At 38.8% G+C, this 24,783-nt stretch overlaps 1 protein-coding gene across 1 annotated transcript in view; it reads left to right on the forward strand.

Annotated features, from left to right (window-relative positions):
* Positions 1-24,783, forward strand: part of MYBPC1 (myosin binding protein C1) — a 79,996-nt gene that overhangs the window by 13,036 nt on the left and 42,177 nt on the right. Inside the window, exons 2-10 of the mRNA XM_049822256.1 lie at positions 7,531-7,563; positions 10,579-10,620; positions 16,482-16,514; positions 16,872-16,907; positions 18,196-18,231; positions 20,799-20,903; positions 22,349-22,497; positions 22,857-22,974; positions 24,167-24,218. Of these exons, the coding sequence (XP_049678213.1) occupies positions 7,531-7,563; positions 10,579-10,620; positions 16,482-16,514; positions 16,872-16,907; positions 18,196-18,231; positions 20,799-20,903; positions 22,349-22,497; positions 22,857-22,974; positions 24,167-24,218 (604 nt within the window). The remainder of the gene's footprint in view (positions 1-7,530; positions 7,564-10,578; positions 10,621-16,481; positions 16,515-16,871; positions 16,908-18,195; positions 18,232-20,798; positions 20,904-22,348; positions 22,498-22,856; positions 22,975-24,166; positions 24,219-24,783) is intronic.

Consider the following 24,783-nt stretch of genomic DNA (forward strand, 5'->3'; position numbering starts at 1 on the left):
AAACTGAACACATCAAGATGTGGAATAAAAGATAAATCAATGTAGCCACAAACAGACTCTCGAGAACTTTTCAATGGCTCTGCAGGGACAGCTGTGCTGACAAAGCCTTCTCATAAAGGTACAGTTATGATGGCAAACTGAACTACCTTATCAGCACAAGTCACTTTGATAAACACTGTAACACATTTCAGCAAAATCCTTTTGGCATATAGATGGTGTAGCCAGCAAAACTTTGCCTATAGGATTTTGCAGGACAGATAACATCACAAAATTTCAGTTTTGGAAGTTAAAAAAAACAAACAGTTTGTTTGTTGTTTTTTTTTTTAATTATGGAAAAAGTTAGAAAACTGCAATTGTGAAAAGCTCAATGGAAAAAAAACATTTAGTCAAAAAAATGTCAACTGTGGCCCTCAAATTGCAGTCTACTGCTAGTCTGTGATGAGATACAAGCATGAATAATCTTTTTTCTCTTAGATGCACAAGTGCTCAGGAAATAACTTTTATGGATTAATTTCTTTGATATAAAGTAAGAGATGAAAGATACAATGGAATTATAAATGGAATTTAATTACTCCATGGTGGTGCCTTGTGGGCTGTGTAGGTTAAAAATGAGTTTGCGAATGCATGGGAACTTGATAACTAGCCTAAAGCCACCAACTTTAACTTTATTTCTCTATTTCAAATACTGTCAACGCTTGGCAGCCTTCTAGTTTCCAATTACAGTACATAGGCAACTTCAAGACTGCTAAGCAAGTCTTGCACCATCTGATGAAGGTGCTGACTGCTGATGGCTGCCTCCTACCTACCAGAAATTAAATATGGGGGCTTTTAATGCATGGATGACATAGTCCTTTGCTGGACAGTCTACTTGCATACACTTAGAAGAATACAGATATGTAAACATACATTTTATTAAAGAAATTACTTTTGTTCAAGGTCATGGTCACAGTGTTCTTTAGAGATTAATTCCTATATGAAAGCAAAGTTCTCGTAAGAAATTAGAAAGCTGTGGAAGCTTACATATGATCGGATTTGATGTAATAGCATCATTTTAGAAAAATGGGAACTGCAAGGAAAACACACTAAACAAGCAATGGTTGCTTTATGCACTTCCATAATTATGGATGGCAATGAAGACAAAATCTAGAGTCACCAATTACACTGCAGCTCCTCAAGTGGATCTCTAAACTATTTCTTTGGTGTCTAATCCGTTCCACAGAATTCACTATTACTAGGCTTTTGTTCCAACTGTTCATTCATTTTTTCAGTCCTTAAGTCAGGGAACATTCTGCATTTATTGTATGATGGTTTGATTGGATCCGCAGTCCATAAAATCCTTTCTAATTGGAAGTAATTAGATTATTCCTGAAACAGGAGTATTGTAGGTGAAATTATATGCTGGGACAAATTATAATTCGTTAGGAATGGTTTTGAATCTTAATCATACGCAAACCTAAATATTTAAGCAAACTCTGTTACTTCTTCTCCGGTCCACACCTGAAGATGCACCACTGGATTATGATGCATATAAATATAAATACAAATATGAATATAAATAGAAATAATTTCAGCTTCAGTGAACATGCTGATTTGTTCACTTTGTTGCAGTAAGAGACAGTATTTAACATAAGGCTGCTGTTCTCATGTTGAACCAGAAACAGTCACAGTGAGCCAAAACAGGCAGTTTCATCTGTCTACACCATCATTAACAAGTGGAAACAGAAAATAGAAATACGTTAATAAATTTACTAGTCTGGCTCCATCACGCTGTTGGTCACAATAATAGTCATCTAAGCAGCCACCAGTGCACCACTGCTTATTCACTTCAGTCCTTTAGAATGACTTTTGCCCTTAGGACCTAGGACTGAAGTCTGTTTAGAATAGTTTCTGTAGTTTTATTTTAAAAGTAACATAGAAAATGTCCATGGATATTCATAAAAAAAGGTAATGATTTCAGCTGGCATAGTTTCTTGCTTTCACTCAGATTGGGAACAGTCTGTGGAAGTTGCATGCAAATCAGATTATTTCTCAGTGAAGATCTGAGACTCGGGAGGCAGCTGGCAGACCCTGTCTGCATGACTGTGCTCAGGTTTTGCAGAATGCTGAGCATTCCACTATTTATTGATAAGAATAGTATTTACTTCAATTTAAGTCCAACTGAACACATTAAGAGCGCTTTTATTGATAACAGAGGACTTTGAATCAAGCCCTCTATTTCCCAGCTCCTTTAATTTAGGGTCTGATAACAGTATTGTTTCCCAATGAGATGCTCACCATGCTCTGGTAACCTCTATAGTCTGTTGAGCGAGTTTCTGTCTTCCAAAAGATGACCCTAACGGTTTTAATGACATCACTGACGCCACTGTGACTCTGTACTGGCCTGGGTGAAGTGACCCATAAAAAATGGTCAAACCATTTTGAGCCATTTCTCTTATTCAGAGCACTTGTTTTGCAGGGAATGTAAGTAACACTGAAAGGAAGAAAGCTTTACTGTTTTTCTCTGCTGGTGATCTGGACGTGAGGTCTGTTGAGCAACTGTTCCACATCCTTGGTCCTTCCCTGCCCACCTATTTCAGTGGAGCATCTACCCCAGGAGAAAGCCATGTGCCACAACGGGAGTTCTCGTGTCTTACGGGGGCCACGCACAGGGGACAATCCTTACACGCGACAACTGCACAAGGGCTGGGGTGAGCCGTGCTCTCTCCCCAAACTAGCATTTTGTCTATTTTTGTCCGACTAGCAGAGTCAGCACTTTAGGAATGCCTACGTAATAGTTATATTTGTCTAATCCCTTGAGGCTATGTCCGCAGACTTAATCCACCTACTTAAATTTGACACAAGTTGACAGGTCTTTGTGACAAAAAGCATTAAGTGACCATCCTCGTGCTCTTTGACATATGAAAGTCGCTTTAATATGCTGCTGTTCCACGGACAGATATCATACCTGTATCCATGATGATGCAGCTATAGTCCTCGTTTCCCTTTCAGGTAAATGAGAGTAAGCCCTCTGGTCAGACTGGGTGAGATCCTGAATCCCTTGGCTGTTCAGACCAGAGTCTTTGCTGGGCTGTAACTAAACTAGATCTAACTGCAGGGAAAAATTAGTGCAGGAGACTCTCCTCCCTCTTGTGAATGTTGCAGCCCGGTGATGGTGAAATGCTATCTTTAGACTTTGTGCAAGCCCTGATTTAATGCCCAAGGTCATTTCCTTCACCTAAGGGGAAGAAAAACCCCCACTACTCATTTTCCAATACCATTGGGAGTTCCTAAGCCTACCCAAAACAAACCTGGTCATGAGTACAGAGTTGCAATGTGAGAAGGGTTATCCAGCCAGACGTCTTTCCCAGTACGCTCGCTGATAACCTGTAGCTCTCGAATGGTCTGAACTGCAAGTCTCCAGAATACTTTGCTCCCAGCACAGTAGTAGAGTAGGACCTGGTGACTGTTTTAGAACTGTCAGCATGCCTCATCATTATGTTTACACTCCAATGTGAAGAGTAATATATATAATGTCAGGGAGTTGCTATGCTTGTTGCTATCACAGAAGTCAGTGGAAGTGGGAATTTAGAGCCCTTGAAAAAAGGCCACCACACATAAGCACCCTGCCAGTTCCCTGCCAAAGCTTCTTGTGGTTATTGCAGGTCGGATGTCAGTGCAGCCAGACCTAAAATGGAATTGAAATTTTAAATAATGATAGTCCCAATTTAACATGGTTCTGAAGCATTTCCATAACTTTAGCACATGGGTAATCTCATGGAACTTTTTAAACCTTAGTTATCTTTATGCATAGCAAGAGATTTTAAGTCTTATTTTATCTGAAAAACTGAACGTAGTAACAGTGGAACAGTGATGGAAAATTGTTGGTAATGGGTCAAGTTGCATCTCCTGCTGATTTTCAAGAGTGTATGTGTACATGTACATTTATAAATCACAAATAAAAATGTCTTGGCTCTAAGTGCTCATATCCTATGTCGAACTGGATCCTGAATGCATCTCATGACATGGCTGAGGCATGAAAGCATTTCTGGAGATGTTATTTAAGTGACAGTTGTGATTTCACTTTATTTGCTAACTATACTTCTTAATATACTATACTTTCTGAGTAGCCACATAGATAGGACTGGTAAGTTAATTCCTTTTCTTGCTGTGGAATTATATATAGCCAGCTGCTTTACAAGCTCCCCAACCAGTGAATAACCCAAGGTCTGTGTTTAGCAGGACACAACCCGCTGAAATGCAACATTCTTGGCTTCTTAAATAAAGAACTGCAAAGAAGAGACCGTTACCTTTTGTCTTAGAAACTGTGAGGCAGAAGTTAACTTTAGGTGTTTAGTAGAAGGCCCCGTTGACATTATGGTATCAATCCAGCGGTAATTAAACCTTCACCAGCCTCTTTCCCCTGTAGCTCAAGAGGCATCGTCACGACCGAGTGAAGAACGCTTCTTCTCCCAAAGGGTGAGGAGCGCATGCTGGAGGCGACATTTTCTCCACCGCCAGCCCCACTGACAATGCCTCAACAGAGAACCATATTAGGCCATGGGGCTGCTGGGAATGGCATCTGGGGACTCCAGTGAGCATGCCTCCTAGGGAAGGAGCACAACCGTAAGCTGCCGGTTGAGTGCACAGAGCCCTTTCCTGGCTGACAAGCCTGTTGCAGAGGTCAGCCAGAGAGGGCTATCATTCTTTGGGGAGGTGGAAACTACTCGGTGCTATTAATGGGTTTTTTCCTGGCTGTCCTCAGGAATGGAACTGTAAGCCTAGCATGACCATGAAAGGGGTCGCACATGGCCAAAAGATTATGTTGAAGTATCTCCCATGTCTCTGCCACCCCCAGTGCCTGGAACTCTCCCCCTTCCTTTTTTTTCCTCCCACGCCATACTTCAGGTCTCTCCCCTGAGCTCAGTTCTTGACTCAATTTTCATAGCAATAGCCCAAACAGCCTCGAATTATGGTGTAGGAAAGAAACCGTGGACTTCTTGGTCTGGCTTCAGTCATCATCCCATCACAGAACTGCAGAATAGCTGAGGTTGGAAAGGACCTCTGGAGATTGTCTAACCTCCCTGCTAGCGCCAGGGTCGACTAGACTAGGTTGCACGTGGTATTGCTCCGGTTTTGAATATCTCCTTGTATGCTTGCATGTATGAGATGAAGTTTAGACTATAATAATAGCGTTTCAGGTCTGGTCCCTGCTGTAGATTTTGGCTAACACCTGCACCTACTGCTAGGTAAGGCAGGACTGGAAAGTTGTGTGATTTCTGACCAACACTACTGTGTGATAAAACCATGGAATACCTTTCAGAATGAAAGAAAATCTCAAGGCAAGTCCCTCAAAAGGCTCATAACCCTTTCATCTGAGCCTGGAAATTGCTTAGTTTGGTAAGCTTTTGTTTATAAATTTGTGGGTCTTGCTCGTGACCCAGGGAGAATTTTCTAATTCAATGTTTGTAAGAATACTCCCTGTTTCAAGCAATTAAATTTCAAAAAGACAAGTATACAGTCAATAATTTTCTGCTGTTACTTTTCCATGCAAGAAATAGTCTTTCATGCCACAGAGATGTTATTTTATTCTCAGTGGAAGCGGTAAGAAATGTCATGGTAGTAAGGGAATATGTTCCAAGATACACTTTTTGTGGTGGAATTTTCATATTTTCATATGAAAAAATTTAAATATTCTCCTAGGCCACAAAGCAAAATTTAGTATGTTAGTAATTAGAGAAGAAACAATACATTGCTATGAACCTAAGTAAAGCTATTTTTTTATTATCAGACTGTGTGTCTGTTGGTCTTACATACACATTCTCCCTTTTATTCCATAGGATGGGTGCTGTGACCAGAACATACAGCACTGAGCGCTTTCCCTGTAGTGAGGGATTCTCATTGGACCCTCTACAAGGATTTGCTATAGCATCCATGTATCTGGCTGGAAGTTCCTAAACCATATCAAATTCACACACTCAGCTTAAAATTACATTTGTATTAAAAGTATTCCTCCCTTTTAAACATTAAATGGATTTATTAAGAATGAGAAGTATGTTTTAGTTATATTTAGACCTGAGTGCAAAGGAATAACCTTACCAGCATTTCTGTGTGACAGAAACCGAAACTTTATTTCCTGAATATGACCTGAGGTGGGGTCCCAAAGGTTAATACCCATAACATGACAAAGGTTAGTCAGAGCCATCTACTGTTACGGTTAAGGATTTCAACCTTTTAAATCTTTGCTTGTTGCAAGTAGTTGAACTATAAGTCAATGCACTATCTCCAGTAAATATTACTATTTTCAACCAGTGTAGAGTCCTAAGGCTTTTACAGGTTGAAAATAAGCTTCCTTTAACATTTTAAACATAGATTTTGTCTAGTTAATTTGTTCTTATGGTTTTAGATCGCAGAACTTGTCATCCCAAAAGCATAACATTTAAATAGGATAAAAAGCCTGGTTTCTATATTACGCATCTGAAAGGGAAGTGATTTAGATTAAAAACCATGATTGAAAGAAACAAAACCCAAACATACTGTAAGTCCTATGCAGAGCAGCTAAGATGATTTTTTTACTTTCTGCTTGCACTGAACTCTAGATCTAATAGTGTGGTAAAAATGAGAGAAGGTTTCTGCATTCTCCGTGCATGATCCTCCTCAGTTAATGGATCCATTACACTTCACAATAAAACTCATATCGGATATTATTCTAGTTGATGGAAAATTTGCTTAAACATAGGATATTATCTGACAGAAGCATACTGATGTGCTAAGTTATACATTTAAGCATAGGTTCAAGACCAATTGACTTAAATCAAACCCAAACTTGAAATTCAACTTGAATCCCATGATGTTCCAGAACCATCCTAAACTGGAATTGCCAAAAGGTCCCAAAACTTACTGGGGCCCACCTATATAAATTAATATGAATACATGCAGGTAGATGACCTGTGTCAGGCATGGAGAGACCTTATTGTTCTCTACAACTACTTGAAAGGAGGTTGTAGCGAGGTGGGTGTCAGTCTCTTTTCACAAGTAACAAGCAATAGGATAAGAAGAAATGGCCTCAAGTTGCACCAGGGGAGGTTGAGATTGGATATTAAGAAAAATTCCTTCACCAAAAGGGTTGTCAAGCACTGGAACAGGCTGCCCAGGGAAGTGGTGGCATCACCATCCTTGGAAGCATTTAAAAGACGTGTAGATGTGGTGCTTAGGGACATGGTTTAGTGGAGAACTTGGCAATGTTGGGTTTACGGTTGGACTCGATGATCTTAAAGGTCTTTTCCAACCTAAATGATTCTATGACTACTATATCTCTCCAGACTGAACAAGTTCAGCACCCTCTCTTCACAGAGCATAAACTTTAGGCCTCTGACCATGTCACTCTGAAGATGCCATATGTTGCATGTGTAAAAGCAAAAAAACCTTAGAACTTCATTAAGATATTAAATGAACCAAAACCTGCGTCCACATTCAACAAGCATACACCACATGTGTGAAAAATATTTGCTTTTACTTGTAGCTCAATATCTGTCTTCCTTCCTCATTTTTCAGAGACTGAAACTGAAAGTGCACCACCACCTCCAGGTTAGTGTAAAAAATGCTAATTTGCACTGTAACACTAACAATGGTTGCATGAGAGTAGATACTGCATAGCCGTAATATGATTTGTGTTCATTGTCTCTTTGAAAGTGAGAGGACAGTAGGAAAAGTAAGAAAGCCCTGAAGTAACAATAAGATTTTCGCACTTCACTTTGCCTGAATGTTGGTTTTTCAGATTCAATTTTTTGTTTGTGAGAGACTTGTTGTTTGTCTAATGATGCAAATATCCTTCAGGATACAGGAAAGTGATGACTGCTTAAATTCTGAGGCTAAATTATGCTGTCTTCTTTGATGCTGAACAGCATCTAATTACCAAAATATTCCCTTTCATTTTGCCTCGAAGGTACACTGTGAGTAAAGTTGACAGAATCAAGCATGGGATTCATTTCACCTAATTTTAGCCGTCTGAGGATGAGGTATCTTGTCCAAGTTGCTCAACCTATGGCGAGGATCCTCAGTTATACATGCTCATCCAATGGGCATTTCCTGGATAACCCATCTAAAATGTCACTGGATGTCTGTGTATAGGCAATTGCCCTCAGGAGGCCGGTTGTCTAGATTGGAGTGGGTGAATAACTACCAAGAAGCCAAAGTTAGGTGAGGGGAAACTCAGTCATAAGGACTAGGGCTTCAGGTAAAGCTGAAGCTCTGTGCAAAGCTGCTACATTTTCTTTACCGGGAGCTGGAAAGGTGGGCAAGCCTTTGCCTTGTGGGTTTGATTTGCATTGATTAACTTGAGTTATATTCTCTCATGCTGGTTAATACATATATACATTATGCATGTCTAATTTAACCACTTCATGAGTTTTATTCTCTGTGTATCTACCCAAACAGCAATACCAAACAGAATAAACACTCACCAGGTGTTAAACCTGCGTTTACTTACAGTCTTGCAAACTGGCATTTTACAAGGCTGATTCAAGACATTTTTGTTTAAATGATACACTTTCATTAAATAATGACAAAGTCTGAAGGTAGTGGTATCATTTGCCACAAGGAGTTTCATGTCTAAATAACCCATATATTATTTTTATGTTAGGATGAACTCTTTCATATTGCATATATTTGTAAGGAAAATTAATTGATATTTCATTCATGATGACTGTATTTTACTCAACCATAAAATCTGTACAGTTGATATTAAAGTAATTATTTTCAAAATATTCACACTGAGGTTCTTATCTGATATACTTTGTACTTGAGTTCATGTTCTCCATCAGTCTTAATGTTTAAGGAGAACTGAAGCAAGAAGCTTCTTTTTGTAGACAGAAAGGAATAGCATCTTTGAAGCATTATATTAAGGACATCTATTAACATTTTCAAATAAATAAAATCTTCTTCATTTCTATTTAAATACACAGGATTAAATGCAAAATCACTCCTATAACCCCTTCCGTTTTCCTCATACCTGTACTTCCTCTGCAAAACAAGTAGGGTGTCAGTAGGCCTTTATGGTTATGCACAGACCAAACTGGGGTATTTCTACGCTGAAATGCCGGTTGCTTGTCCTGGCTTCCTTCTGCCTGGGTCCAGATACTGCCGTCTTGCATTACCAAGTGCTGTCACACAAAGGGGGAGGTTGGCTGTTCAAGAATCCAAATGCTATAACATATAAATATTTTATTGGATGTAATCAGCACCTTGAACTACACCAGGAAATTTTTGGGAAGCCATTGTAAAAGCTCCTTCTAGATCTCAATGTCAATGTCAAGCCACCAGGTTGGTATACCAAGCCCTGATGAGGTTTTCAAATGGAATTTAGATATGTTACCACCTGCCAAGAACAGGAATTCTCCTAATTCCAGTTCCTAGGGGAAAGGAAATGTTACTGTAGCAAAATTCCCATTAAAAAGGAACAGGTTTAACCATCTGGCCAAGATGGACAACCCGACAACTGGAGCTTGGAAATTTAGGGAATCCAGACAGAAGCATCTGGGAGTCTGTCACGCTTCCAGAATATGGACTTCTCTTCCACATTTCAAATTTTACTTTTGTAGTTACCGTGGCTATGCACATGTGAACAAGAAATCAGGATAATCATAATATCAGCTGGCTCTTGCAGATGTTTCCTCCATGGCACAAAAGTTATCTTAGCTCCGTCTTGACAATGTTAGTCCATTGACCTTGATCCAAACCCATATTCTATCAGGCAGGTGACAGGTAAGTTTGCCACAGAAAGTTATTGTTCAAAGGCAGTAGAATACCGAATGTTTTGACCTTGAAGACAGCACAATTCATATGACTTGACAAGTCTCTAAATGGCCTTGCATGCAAATTGAATGAGATAGGAAATCAAAGAGAATAGGAATCCTATCAAATCCTGAAATAGAGAAAGTGTAGAAATTTTTATTTTGTTGAAAATACAGTCCAAGTTTTCTCATACATATGAGGTCAAAGATAATTCACATTCACTTGCTTGGAGTAGAGGACAAGCTGACAACTCTTCTGATCAAGAAAACTGAAAACAAGTAGCCTAGGAAACATTATGATGATAATGATAAAGATGATAAAGAATTAAGAACACCCTCAATTCACTCTCTCTGTCACCTACTTTGTCTTAAGGATAAACTGATTAGGGTGATGGAGCTCTGCATACCATTAATATTTGGCAGTATCTCATGTCTGATCCAGTTCCATTCAAATTATCCATATCAAATAATGATATGTAACTAATTTCAAAGGCTTTTGTAAATAAGCCCAAGAACAAATACTAACAATTGCTACTTCTAAAAACCCCAGTATTTTTCTTCCACTGCATATAGGAACATCAATCTTATATGACTCATTCAAAAAATAGAAAATGCATTGATATGCACAGAGTTGTAAAATGCTTTATGGAATTACAACTTTATATTACATATAAATGTATATCAATAAATCTTTAATTTTGGGTTTTCAATATTAGCAGAACCTAGAATACTGATGTATTTTTTAATGCTGTGTAAGTTTTTCTTTTTACTTTAAGATCCTCTCAAAAATATACTTGTACTTCCTACACAGAACAAAAAACACCTCAGGAGGGTGAAACTGGAAAGGGTAAAGGTGAGTCCAAAATCGTATTTAAAAAATGGGCAGTAAAGAGAATATTCCTAAATGCTGTTCTGTTGCTGGATTGCTTGAGCTTTAATTCACAATTTTGGTGCCAAATTTCAGAAGTGTGATGTGGAGCTTCCTGGACCCTTTTTCTGCATGACTTATCCAGCACAAGGAAATTATGATACTTATGAGTATCTTCAAAAATTCTGCAAACAAGACTGACACTTTAGCAACTGTATTTATATAGACTGTGTAATTAATAGATCAAATTTCAAGTGATTTGCATGAGCAGAAAGCCATGTTTAAGTGAACCTGGATGCTGACACTGACCAAGCTTGCTAAAACTCAGATACTATGCACATTGGTAGCTTTTAAATAAAGCAGACAATCTCCTACTGTCATTCTAAGCTGTTTCTATTCTACCACAGAAACTTGATATTGCATGTTTTACCTTTCAGCAAAGTGCAATAGATTTTTTCATCTGAAAAAAGAAATCACACATTCGCCTTTCTGTCCTCATTGGGAGCCCAGCAGCGGAGCTCGTTAGAAGTTCTGAAAAATGTCTTTGAGGACTGCTGTGAACAAACACATAACTGTTCCACTAGCAATGCATGTAAAAATCAGCTCCATTTTTAATATACATTTTTGTGGTGCTGAGTTTAGGCTCCAGCTCTGTTGGCAACTCTTCCGGTTACAAAGATACATTTTGAGGCAACTGGGCCAAATTCCACTCCTTTTTGTACTCCCTGCCAAAGTAGAATTCAAACAGCTCATCAGCTAATTTTGAAATGAATAATCTTTTTTTTTTTTTTTCTTCATTCAGATAAAAGGCTAAACCAGACAAAAATATACTTACAACTGATGCAATGCTTGCTTTTCATTTGGCACGGTTATGCTTTTTCATGGCAAATCAAGAAATGGCTTGGTTGAAAATGTATTCCGGTTTTTGGTCTCTTCCAGACAAAAATCTTGCCTTTTAGACAGACTGGATGCATACTTGATATTTGCAGATTTATTTGGCAAAGGCATGCATGGCTATTTTTCTCAGCAAAGTCAAAATATAAACACTGAGAGTGTGTGACTCAAGTACCTTTTTGAAAATAAAAATGCTGAACCAGGATTCAGTGCATGTTGTTTTGCCAGCTATCTTTGCATTGAGCAATTATTTTGACATACAAAATTTCGTGTGAGTAATCAAATCTGTCATCTTGGTAGTGGAAACACAATTCAAGAATAATTTGCATGCCTAATGATAGGAAAAAAGATGAAGGTCTTACCTCAAGCTATTGCAGCAGTTAGTTCTGCTTGCTTTAATTTTGATATGAGAGAAATGTTTGTTCCCGAACTGAACATGAACGGTGTTTTCCCCACTGCTTACAAGTCTACATTTTACTGAATAAAAAAGAAAACATGGTAGGTATCTTATCAAATACTTCTATTATCTTTTTATACATTACTGTGTTTCTGTTTTGAATTTAGTGAAGAACACAGGTATTTCCTAAGGGGAGAAAAGCTTTCTTGGTGCTTACCCCATCTAGCATGATTTTGCTACCAAAAAAAATTGTTTGAGATCCTAGCATGGGAAGTGTTTCCAGTTTCAGTCCATGGTGGCAGCAGCTACGTCAATAAGAATTCCAGTGAAAGGCTGAATACCAATATGTAGAAAGAACGACTTTCTGCCATGCTCCAGTGAAACTGTCAGCTCTGCAAAGCAATGTAGATGCCATTACCAGACACTCAGTAGTAGTTTTTTTTAAATTAGGTATAGTGCAATTGTTCCTATCAGCTCCTGTTTTGTTGCAGAGCACAATGAAGTAAGAGAAAGTGTCTTTTCTTAGAGTCATTCCTTCATGTCTGTCTGCCAGAAGAAAATCTTTGTAATGGTGAATATAATTCACAGAATGGAAAAAGGCTCCATTTTTCCAATCTGTCCAAAATCATGTACACTAGCAAATGAGTTGTTCAACAAGGAAACAGGGACAGAACTAGCTAGAAGTTAGATTTTGTAGAAGCTATTTATAAAAATGTTTCTGTGTAGCTTCTGAAGTAACAGATTTGGGCAGTTCCCTGAATGGGAACGAGGTGGGAAAGATTTCGTATCTGAATTCCACAGCAATTTTACTATACCTGTGTGTTAGCAGTTGTGACCTCTTTGCTGAAAATTTCTAAGGAATAGCACACCGCAGGAACCTGGGACAGCCCCTCTCTGCAGCACAGTCATGCTGTGCTGCAACCTGGCCTCTAGGAAAGAAAGCTTGGTAGGCCACATAAACCACGTAGTCCGTAATTTTCACCTCATTTCGAAGCCAAAGTTAACAGCAGAAGTTAGGAAGATGAAGTGTACCTATCTGTGTGTCTGTTTTGCTGTTCTATTTCTCTTTAGTAGTTACTGTCTGTGTGAAATTACATATTTATGTTGCTTTATGTTCACCGTCAAGTTAAGAAATGGCAGACAGTGTGATAAATTCTTTGTTTTCTGTGGTTATTTTGCTGTAAATTAGTAGCTCAGAGCAGTAAAAATAATTTTTTCTTGCACAGAATAATCTTTTATAGCATTTTGAGTTTCAAAAATATCTGAAATAAAGTTGTAAAAAAATCAGGATATATATGATCATCCATTTTATTTTCAGAGAAAAAAGTGACTCAGCAGAAATCTCACCAAATTTACCATGTTATCCCATACTCATTCAATTTAAATTCTTCTGCCTTTGTTTTTAATTTTAGCATTATCTTACAGATTGAATATTGTTATAATTGTGTTCCCACTTGCTGGAATAATAATTGAATTTTAATATCAATTTGCTCATTCCTTTTTTAGGTCAAATCCAGCCATTCAGAGAGCTACTAAAATTTCCGCATGTTTTACTGATACCTATTTCTCTAGGTTCCATCCAACCATCTACTAAAACGTTCATATGGTTCATCCTTGTATTTTTCCAGGTTTCACTTATCCATTCATCTCTCTACTAAAACTTCCATTACTGTGTGTATGTACTTCATTTAGCATTTCCAAATTGCCAAGTCCCCTCGATGGGACTGCTGAATTCTCTTTGAAAATCAGATGGGTAATTGAAGGCAACTAAATGTTAAACTCAGTCTCAGACAGGTTCAACTGCGCTCAGTAATTTCAGCACAAACCAAAACGATTCAGCCAGTGGGTTGAGTTACTCCGTACTTATTTATGTACCACGAAGACAAAGGTTGACTCTTTGTGGTGTTGGTCTGTCTCCTGCCTTAGCCCCCAACGCTTGCTCCGGTGTGCAGCAGCGCAGGGAAATGTTAAGGTTCTCTGAAGTCCCTGCAAACCAGCGTCGCTCCCCCGTTCCCCACGCTGCCTACGTACGCCTGCCAGATCTCTCATGCCAGCTCCCGTGGGCGTCAGTGAGCGAGAGCAGGGAATAACAACAAAGAAAGATTAATTACTTTACCGGCTCTGTCAGCTGATTAAATCAAGTTTAAGATGCTCTCCAATGGAATGGAGTCAATTCCAAAATTCCCCCGTTCGGTTCTGTGCCAGGGTTTTGACGCTGACACGTGGCTTTCAAGTCTTCTTTTCAACAGCTAAAAAAAAAAAGAAAGTAAAATAACGGCGTAATATGATTTTGCCACTTCTGCAAAACATTAAGTTTATCAACAATGTGACTGATGGTAGAATAGCAGCTTCCACTTTTGTGTGGTAGATTTCAAATCAAGGGAAAGTAGGAGGTCTAAAAGTCTTGATATCAGCAGTTCATGTATAAATCAGTAGTTACCACTTACATTATGACAGAGTTTTCTAGACTCTTGCTGGGTCAGCAATCAGAAATTTTGATATTGAAGTTACAGTAACAGTGAGTATAAAAAAGTTTTACATTACCTACTTCTGAGGTATGGATTGTTCCTTCCTCTTACAAGGCTCTACTCCTGATGGAACTCCAAGAGGCCTGGTCCTCAGTTAATGTGATTGTTTAGATACAAGGAAATAAATGTAAATATCCTATTTGTTAATGAAAATGTGCCATAGATGAATAGAAGCCAAAGAACAAAATCTCTATAGAGTAATACATCCTACTGACCTACTGTCAAATGAATGAAGTGACTTCTTCATACCTAGCTCTTATGCAACAGATTGCTAAATATATTCCATTAAAAGTTTACTTGCAGAAGTTAAGGATAGTGAACTAATGATCATAGTTCTACCTCCAGGTCTGGTATTTTTGCGATATTTGTTATCTCTAAATAGAATTTATTGCCAACATAAACGATTGTTCATCACAGAAAGCAAATTGGTTATAGCTGTTGAACCATTTTTCATGTTTATTCAATAGTCAGTTCACTTCATCCTAGAAGCCTGAGATATAAGGAGTCATGGATTGATAATTACCCATTTGTCAGAACAATCCTACTGGCATGTATTGTTTTCATACTCTTTCCATTTACAGCCTATTCAATTGTGCTTTCATTTTGACACTTCTGAAATGTTTGTTTTGTTTTGATTTGCTTGTGTTTGATGTTAACATTTTGTTTGAAAAATGATAGATTACCCTGGAGAAACCCCGGCAATCCCTCCACAAAACTAATAACAACTTGCTGTTGGTTTAGTTTTTCAAATGTTTAAAGAAAATAGAAGTCAAATAGAGTAGTCCTTTAATGATGTGATTATCATACATCATCATGTAGGCTGTATCACATCAAATATTTTGTGCTGATTGAGCTTAATTATTTTTTTCTGGGCAGAGAGTGTATTCTGTACCTCTTCAAGTCATCATCAACCACAATGAAGAAAACATTTTTGCAAGATAACACATTAATCCTTCATGTGTAGGCCTCCTTCTTACAACTGACATCCTCCTCCCAAGGGATTTTTAAAAAGAAGTTTGATGAATCATTAAAAAGGAATGAGTAAAATGTTATGGCTAAGTAGTTATATTCTATTAACAGACTTTCAATTAGCCTTCAGTGGTTAAGCAAGCACAAAAAATTAGTATGACCAATATTTACAAAAATGCAACTATATTTTATACGTGGTTTTGTCATAGTTATCACTTTTGTCCTTGAGAAAATACAGACAAATTATAACCTTAAGGTCAAAATCAAACAGTAACCGCAGAATTAAAATTTTATTCTGGAAACCCAAGTTTAAAATCTAAAAAAAAGAAAAAACCTCTTTAAAAATGTGGGCTAATTGTTCAACTGTCTTCTTCCACTTTGAAATGTTCTCTAGATTTCCTGATACCGTATGAAAGACATGTTATCTTCACATTACATATGTATTAAATCCTCAATACATCTAGTTTATTCTAGCCTTTCAAATGCTACATTGGTAATTTTAATTTATTTTTTTTTTTTTTTTTTACCATTAGGCTTTAAGACACTAAGACTTTTTTGTATATTTTTACCAGAAAGTGATATCTCTAAGGTTTCTAGTCAACATCTAAATTTCAAAGAGATGTAGGAGACTCTTGTAAAGATAGTCTTTACCTTATTCTGTTTTTCTAATAATCATGATTACAGTATTTCAGCTTTAACTTAAGTTTCATGTTTTTTCCAGGCCTTTGATTTATTTAAATATATACCTCAATGTATTCTATGAGATTAAACATTTTAAAAAACCTGGGTAACAATCTCTTGTAGTGATCTAATACCTGATGATGGTCAACTTTTAGTGTAATTAAAAGGAAAATCCAGTGTGATGATAATAGTTCTGTCCTTATTTAAAATTATTCTCCTGTAATATGGGGAAAAAAATTAGTTGTTTATACCCTACATTTTAAATTAACATTCTGATACAGAAATTACAAAGTGTAAATACAGGGGACTATTTTTAAGTGTTGCATATCTTGATTTAACGATGCTCAATGCGTATATGGTGCACATTTTAATTGCAGACATGGACATCAGAGAAATGGCATCTTCCTCAGGTCAGATATGTGATTGACCTTGATTTCATTGTGTCTTTTTTGTATTTACTGTGGATTACATCTCTAACAAACAGAACCACTCAGCAGCTTTCATATAAACTCATGATTTAATAATAGATCACAGTCCACATCTCATTTTTCTTTTACTTGCTTGAAAGATTAAGGTTTACCATTTCAGCTACTGAATTACGCAAAGCTTTCTTCATCAGTTTGAAGTTTCCATTGTGAATGCTCCTGACTATTACGATTTCTTTCCCTCTCTTTTGCAGGTTTTACATTTTCACATATTTGTTTTAAAGCAGATGATCGTCTGTGCTTTCAGTTTATGTACTTTTTTATTTGTATTTCTTTTCACAGATGAAGATGACACTTCAGTTAGTACTCCACCAGCAGGTTAGGACTGTGATAGTACTTTGTGTGTGTATGTATGTATGTATTTTTCTTTTGACTATTAATGAAGAAAGACTCCAAACCATTGGACTGAACTCAAAACATACTAATTAGAGAAAAGGTTTTTGGAAGTGCCCTACATTAAATTAATCTCTGTTCAGAAGTATGAGACCCTCATACCAGATAAGTTCCTTTCCAGTCCTGTCTTGAGGTCTTTGATAGAACTTCTGGCATTGGAAGGTAAAATATCACTTAGCAGCTCTGAAAGCAACTCCCCTTATTTTTTCCTGTCAACAAACATGGGGTGCATTTTTAAGGTTAGCCTTGAGAGCAAATTCCAGAATTACAACTGAAACAGACACTTATGACTTCAAACCAGATTTATCCACATAATTGTCTACCACCTCACGTTAGGCCATATGACCTACGAGGTAGTTTGAATGTACTGCTCCAAGCCATTGCTGCCAAGCTGGCAGATAAAACGCCTTTGGTTGTTGGCAGTAAAAGAAAAGCAACAGCGCTGGGGTCCATCATGATAGATGTGACATGGGCAAAATTTCTCCATTGCTTGCTTAATATGTTTTTTAAAAATCAACTGTGAATGAAACAGAGATATTGAACGCAAGAAAATGCTTTGCAGTGTGTCAAACGAAAAACATGCTCCTGATTATCTTCGTTGTCCTAAATGATCGCATTGTCTTGATTTCTCCCCAAAGAATTTGCATTACTAACTTTGGGCTGAATGCTATCTGTAAAGTCAGTAGCAGTACATTTATTTACAGTACTACAGGATCTCACTGGTAAAAGCTAAATATATAAATGACATTGTGAATCACAAAACCCTAAAATTTAACTTCTTTAACTATTTATCATTTTTCTGCTCAACCTAGATAAATAAACAGACTATTTAATAATTCAAAGTACTGTCCCCTCAGATAAATATTGAACAACATAAATTCATCTCTTATCTGGAACTACGCAAATCATGAAGAAAACATCAGCTTCATGGAACCCTTCTAAATATGAACTACGAAAAAGGGAATTCTTGAATGGGAATTCAACTAAACTAATTTAGATTTTCTAGAGAATAGGGGGAAACATTTCTGAGGTTTTTTTCTCAGCTGTTCACTTCCTTTTTCTGGTATTCCAGTAGGTCCTCATGGGTATGGTCCTAAATATCTAGTCTAATCTGCTTGCATGAAGAATCAGTGTTCTTAAAATCCCAATGATCTGAGGTCAGTGAAGCTGTGATCTCTGAGCTGGTGTCATCTAAATTGCTCTTCCCTTTCAGATGGGATGTCTAAGCCAGCGGAAAGAAAAGATTCAGGTGAGACCTCCTATAAAACATGATGAAACACTCCAAAATTTACATAATACAGTTATTATCAATACTTGATTTCTTAGCTATAATATTTATTTTCATTGTTTATACAGTATCAAACTGTAACTGTTGAAGTACTTTAAAGTATCGGAGCAAACTGACTTCTAGCAGCTGAACCAGGAGTGAGAGAAGGCTCTGCTGCACAAGACAGGACATGTACCAGTATTTTACACATACATACATACCTATCTATCTATATCCATTTCTATATAGATAGATACGCAGCTATTCCCTTCCTCCTCAGCCTACAGGGTGACAGTGGCTTACCTGAACGCCACGCACAAGCCCCAGGAGATTGTAGGAGAATGGCTTCTTCTCACAGCTCAAAGGACGGTGGGGAAAACTTAGCAAAGTCATAACCTCTTTCTTCCTACCCTGGCAGGTAACGCATACTACACCCACTTTTGTGGTTTCAGGATTTGCAGCCTCTGGAACAAAATGAGCAGCAGGTACTTCAACCATGGTTATTGACCTGGCATAGCTGCCTATGCCAGCCCCCCGAGCCAGCGTCCAGCCCACGTTTTGTTCAGTTTGTTTAATAAATAGGAAAACGTTAATAGCTAAAGGTGACCATAATATTTAGGTGTTACTTTATGTGGTACCGAATTAATGACTCTATGTAAGCTTCTTCCATTTATTAATATCCTTTTTTCATTTCACCCTGTGGCGTCTTAGGTTTGTTACTGCACGTGACCAGGTCCCGTACCGAGCACTGTCACATCATTCTGTTCACACCAGTAACCATCACTTGTTCTTACATTGTTTCCATATACTAGCACGTTATACTGGCATAATCTAAACGTCTAGATGATAGAGAGAGTATATATAGATCTGTATCTATATATATTTGTGTTCATCTATGTATATGTTGTCATATATGTGTATATACGTGTGAGTATATATATGTAAGAAATATTGTACAAGCAGAAATATACAGAGGTGTTAGGCACACCACCCATAATTCACTGAAAGACTGAAAGGCAAAGATTTTATAGCAAAGCTACATAGTATTTCTATACCTTTTTAAAATTCCTATTAGGCTTTAGGATAATAAAAACAGTTTGGTTGCATTTTCCCATGGCTGTCATGAGTTGTAGTGCATCCTTGAGTGATGGAAATTTTCATGAGTTAAAAAAGGTTACCGTAGCAGTAATGTCTACATAGTAGGAAGACAATTCTGACTTGTGGCAAATGCGTTTCTACAGAAAATACTGAGCAGGGAAAGGAACTTTTAATTTCAAGACCAGGGTTTGACTAAGTGAGAAGAGTTGTGTGACTGCTTCCTCATTTATGCTAGTTATGAAACCAAAACCAAAAGAGTATTGGATAAACTATAACAAGCTACCTTTGCTTCTGAAACAACGGAAAGTTCAAGGGGAACAAGGGAGCTGCAGCTCTGATTTGAGAGACAGATGGCTTTGTTAATTATAGCTGTACGTTTCCACATTTGCTCTGCTCTTCGGTACTACCACAGCAGCACTGGCTTTACTCCGTTTCCCCTGTGCACTAGCGATAACTCCTCAAAAAAAGGAGATGTGGCATTTGGACTCCACAAGTTCTCACTTGGAATATGAGACACGTTTTGCCTCTCTGCAGAAAGGGAGCAAGTAACGGACAGATGTTCACTGCCTTGCTCTCCCTCCCTTTTCTGTTAGGAATCAGCTTTGACCATGGTTTTGCGTGTATTTGCCTGAGATGTAACTGTGTAGCCCAAAGCCAGGGCTGTTTGGATGAGCAGAAGGGCCAGAAACGCAGAGCTGTGCTGGTACAGTTCTCTGCCCTGGGGAGACCACTCACTTGCTGCTTCTCTCAGTACCGTTGCTCCTTTTCAGTTCCAAAACCCTAATTTCCAGAAGAGAAGGCACTGTGTCTGAACATATGACACAATCGTTTCCATCTGACAAACTATTTTTCTGCAAAATATCATCCAAAGCCCATGGCAGGACATGGTACTGACTGATCCCCAAGCCCTCTGCTTCTATCATGGTAGAAGAGATCAAAGTTCAAAAGTAAGCTTCATCCCTGCCCTATTTTGTGGACAAGGAGGAAAAACTAGCTTGTACAATTGACTGAGTTTGGGCTTGAGAGAGACCCACTGAAACGATGCATCATACGTGTTTTGTTTGTGCTTATAGCTGTTTGTGTTTTCAGAACCTCCATCTCTTCTGAAAAACAAAGAGCTGACCTTTGTGCCTTGCCTCTGTAAAGCACTCATGGTTGAATGCTGATGCCATTTGAGTTGCTCAGTACCCGTCTTGGCTGATCAGGTTCCTCTCTCTTCCTCCCTGATAGTTTCATTTTCTGTCACCAGAGGTAGCGTTCTTGCAGGAACTGTACACAATGTGACAGCCAAGCAATGGATGTCAGTGTGAACAAAAACTTACATATCTTTCAGGACATCTGAAGAGAGAGGTAATAGGGTTAGAGAGTTTAGTAAGTTCAGGTAAGTGTACTTTGGAGGGAGAAAAACCACGCTCAGATGATTGACATTTCCCTCTCTCTCTGCATCTCAGTATGGTCTATTGGAGAAGGAGCTCCAGAAGAGACGGAAAAACGCGATGACTCCCAAAGATCCACTTTATTCATCGAAAAACCTCAGAGCGGTTCAGTGAGTGTCGGTAAGTGCTTAGAAACAAAATCAAAAGCGACTCCCAGAGACACAGAGCCTGAGGCAGAAAGGACGTGCAGTTCCTGCGACACGCGGCTTCTGCTCTCAGCTGCAAGTACTTGCACGGATTTTAGTTGGATGCGAACTCCACTCTTTGAGGGCAAAAAGGTGTGTACGAAGAGGAGCAAACCCCAACTGTTTAGTTCAAGACAAGCTCAAAATCTAGCAGTTTACTGAGCACAGTGGGTAAGAGGTATAGTTTCTGGAGAAGAGACCTGGTTGCTGTGATGCTGTTGGCCGTGCTGTTATTGCTACGTCAGGAAGGTCTACCCAAAGGCCTGCAGCGTACCTTAGAGATTGCCGGGTCAACTTTTGTACCCTACAGTTGTGTGTAAATTAGCAAGTAGACTAACAGGAGCAGCTCCGTGGGGAAGCTGGTAGGGTCACCCCCACTGTAACCATTCTGGGGGACTTGCTTTGGACTAGCTCTGGTTTAGTCCAGTGGTCTATATACCTGTTAGAAGTTGGAGCACAGGTGGTAAACTCTCAGAGCACATATTTGGTTTTAATTTCACCCCGGAGGAATCCAGTTCAAGCACTGTGAGGACTTTCTGTGTTGTGAACCAGAGCACGGTAAATGGGGATGGTCAGGAATTTCACTTCCCACCTGCACTCCTGAGCCATGCTATTCCGGTAAGGTTGCACCCGAAGCAGGGTGGCAGCAATGGTGAGAAGTTCAGGACAGGCTACTTAATACATCTGTTATGTACTTGGGTACACTAAGACGTGGTCAGATAGGGGGTTTGGTTCTATGCATGCCTATTATTTTTCTGTTTCTGAGTAGAAAAAGAGCATTTGGGGAGGAATTATTTGGAAAATAAATATAAGGACTTGATGGTGTTCTCCTCTAGAGCCCGGGAATGTTAGGATGGAAACTCAGCAGGGGCTGGGCAGTGGTGTTCTGAAAACTGGGCTAACTTTTACTATTCCCAAATTACTGTTTAGAGAGGACTCTTTCCCCTCCCTTCTCAGCTTAAAGAATTCAGGATAGAAATGCATGAAGAGCTCCAGGCTTTCTTTTCCAGACTGGAGTTTATTTGTGTTACATCTGCCTGGTAGACTAGGAACAACTGTGCTTGTTTTAAGCAATGAAATTCAGATATTGGGAACAATTTGCCCATGACAACACGGGGTTTTGCCTCAACTAATTTATCCTGCTTCTCAGTGTCTCAAGCTCCACATTGACATGGGCAGAAGGCTTCCAGACCCAGAATCATTAGTTTCTGTAACACTGCGGTACTTTCATAGCCTGTGTGACTCCATCTGATTCTTACTGTTGTGGTAGAGCTAGCACATGGAGACTGGAAGGAGCAGTAATAAAAGAAATTTGTACAGACGGGACTGACTAACCACATGTTCCTTAATGCCTGCATTATTCTTTTCTCTTTTTAAAAGGTGGGAATATTACATTTATAGCCAAAGTAGAAGCCAAAGATCTTCTCCGAAAGCCAAATGTTAAGTGGTTTAAAGGAAAATGGATGGACCTGGCCAGTAAAGCGGGGAAGCACCTGCAGCTGAAAGAGTCCTTTGAGCGTCACACTAAGGTATGTCCTTGCTTTTCCTTCTTACGGTGGCAAAGCTCCAAAGAGAGCTTAAAGATCAGTTTAAGACAACAGGTAGAGTTTCAAGAGCAGTGGATTCTAACCCAGGCTTCCCCACGCAGATTTCAGTGATGATCTCTGACCCTGCACAGAAGCAGGCTTCTCTGCTCTCCCAGCGCAGGACAAGTAGTGGTGGCGAAATCAAAGTTTTCCATTGCCGTTTCTGGGTTCCAGTTTCTTTCCAGAGCCCTTTATCTGAGTTATTCCTTGTTCCTGGTTTAGGCCTGAAAGACTAATCTTTTCACTTCTGCTTTGTGCAAATGTATCCCCTACATTAATGAACAATTATGTTTTATTTTTAGATTCACACATTTGAGATGCATATCATTCAAGCTAAGGAAAACTATGCAGGGAACTATCGCTGTGAAGTATCTTATAAGGACAAGTTTGATAGTTGCTCTTTTGACCTTGAAGTCACTGGTAAGATTCCACTTGTGTCTGTAAAGCTTTATGAAGGTTTCTTTGTTCTTTAACCTGAAATGCCACCTAATTTTGTTCAGAACCTTTAAATGAAGTAATGCTAAAAGTGAACATTTTTAGCACAGAGCTCAGAGAATTCTCTTAAGTGTCTGTAATTTATTGTTTAAATGAACATTGGGATAGATAGCATGCGAGATATTTATCCAAAAATTAGAAAAGCTGGCAGGTAAAACTGGTATTGAATTAAAATCAGGCTCTGGCACACAAGACAGAGAGCTAGGCTTAGGGCTATCCAGAGAGAGAGGCTTCCTCTGGCAGCGTCCGAGCAGAGGGACACGGAGTGGTCATGGCTCGCCAGGGCTTTGCACCCTGATCCGGCACGGTGTGGTCATATTCCAGAAAGCTGTTTCTTCCACTCTTCATCAAAATAAAGCATAGCACAATGTGGAGAGTCATGCCTTTGTCTACTTCTGTGTTATAATTATCTCTTCTGAAAATCCAGCGCCGGCAGCCAGTGCACAAAATAGTTGTTCACCCTCATAAAGTACACCTACCGAACAGCCTAGATCGGGCTGTTCCGTCACCCGTCAGGGGGAGCCGGTCACGGTTAAGGGGACGTTTTTCGGCTGACTGCCAGCCGGAGGGGCACAGGTAGGTGTCTGTACTCAGAGGTCAGCGAGGCGGGGGCCAGCCTGGCTGCACCCGTTCGCTGGCTGCGGATCGGAACCGTTTAATCTGATTCAGGCTGGCACAAATAGGTAATTCACGCGAGGGGGAATTCCTCCTGGCGCCAAGAATCAACGTGAGTCGGTAGCTGTAGAGAAGGCCGTCTCTCTCCTCTGATGCTGAGCGTACTGAGAAAGTGCAAGATGCAAGCAGGAGAGAAAGCATAGGGAATGGGGAGACAAAAAAGCCGGAGCCTGTGTATAGGTAGGAAGGGGATCGGAGAGAAACAGCACAAAGACAGATCTCCTGTGCAGAACGGCAGAAAGTATTTTAGAGAAATGCATGAATTAAACTTAGCTCAGCACTGAGCAGCTTTGCATTTATCAGAACTTAATGCCAAGGGAGACGCACAAACTGCGGTCACTTTTATCAGGAAACTGAACAAATATGCCAAATTACACTGATTACATAAATTACATTAATTTCAAATTACGTTTTTAATTCCTGTATTACTGTTATTTCATAGAATCTTCCCAAGCTGCTCCATCCATTGACATCAGATCTGCTTTCAAAAGAAGGTAACTTCAAACAGTGATCCTGTGAAGCTCCTCAGTAATGGATGGAAGCTGGTAGCATGCACAGAACTTGCATCAGGCAGACAATTGTATCAAGTACTTTAAAAAAATGTTTTTGTAAATAAAGATTAAAGAAGTGGGGTTTAGGGTAGTTGGTAGTGCATAGAATGAAATAGTTACAACACATAGTACATATGATATTAAATACTCTACCGTGAAATTACAATGTCATTGCTTTAAGGGAAAATAGAATATTTAAGGCAATTAAATATATGTTTCTTTAGAGGTTTTTAAAATTGTATTTTCATTCGCTAAAATATTCTACCACATTTTTCGGTAAACTTGTCAGCTACAGTATGAAAGTTCCTGGTCCCAATCCTGTACTGATTAAAAGCAGAGAGAAAATTCACACTGATTTCAAAAAGAGGGGATCTAGCCTTATGTTATCTTACAGCAAAAAAGTATGTCATAAGGCCATCATTACGGAAAAACTACAAACAATATATTGCAGAGGACATAAGATAAAGCATTGTGTCTTAAGTTTTGTTACTTTTGTGATAAAATAGCA

The sequence above is a fragment of the Accipiter gentilis genome, chromosome 18 (assembly GCF_929443795.1).
Source record: "Accipiter gentilis chromosome 18, bAccGen1.1, whole genome shotgun sequence".
Classification (NCBI taxonomy): domain Eukaryota; kingdom Metazoa; phylum Chordata; class Aves; order Accipitriformes; family Accipitridae; genus Astur; species Astur gentilis.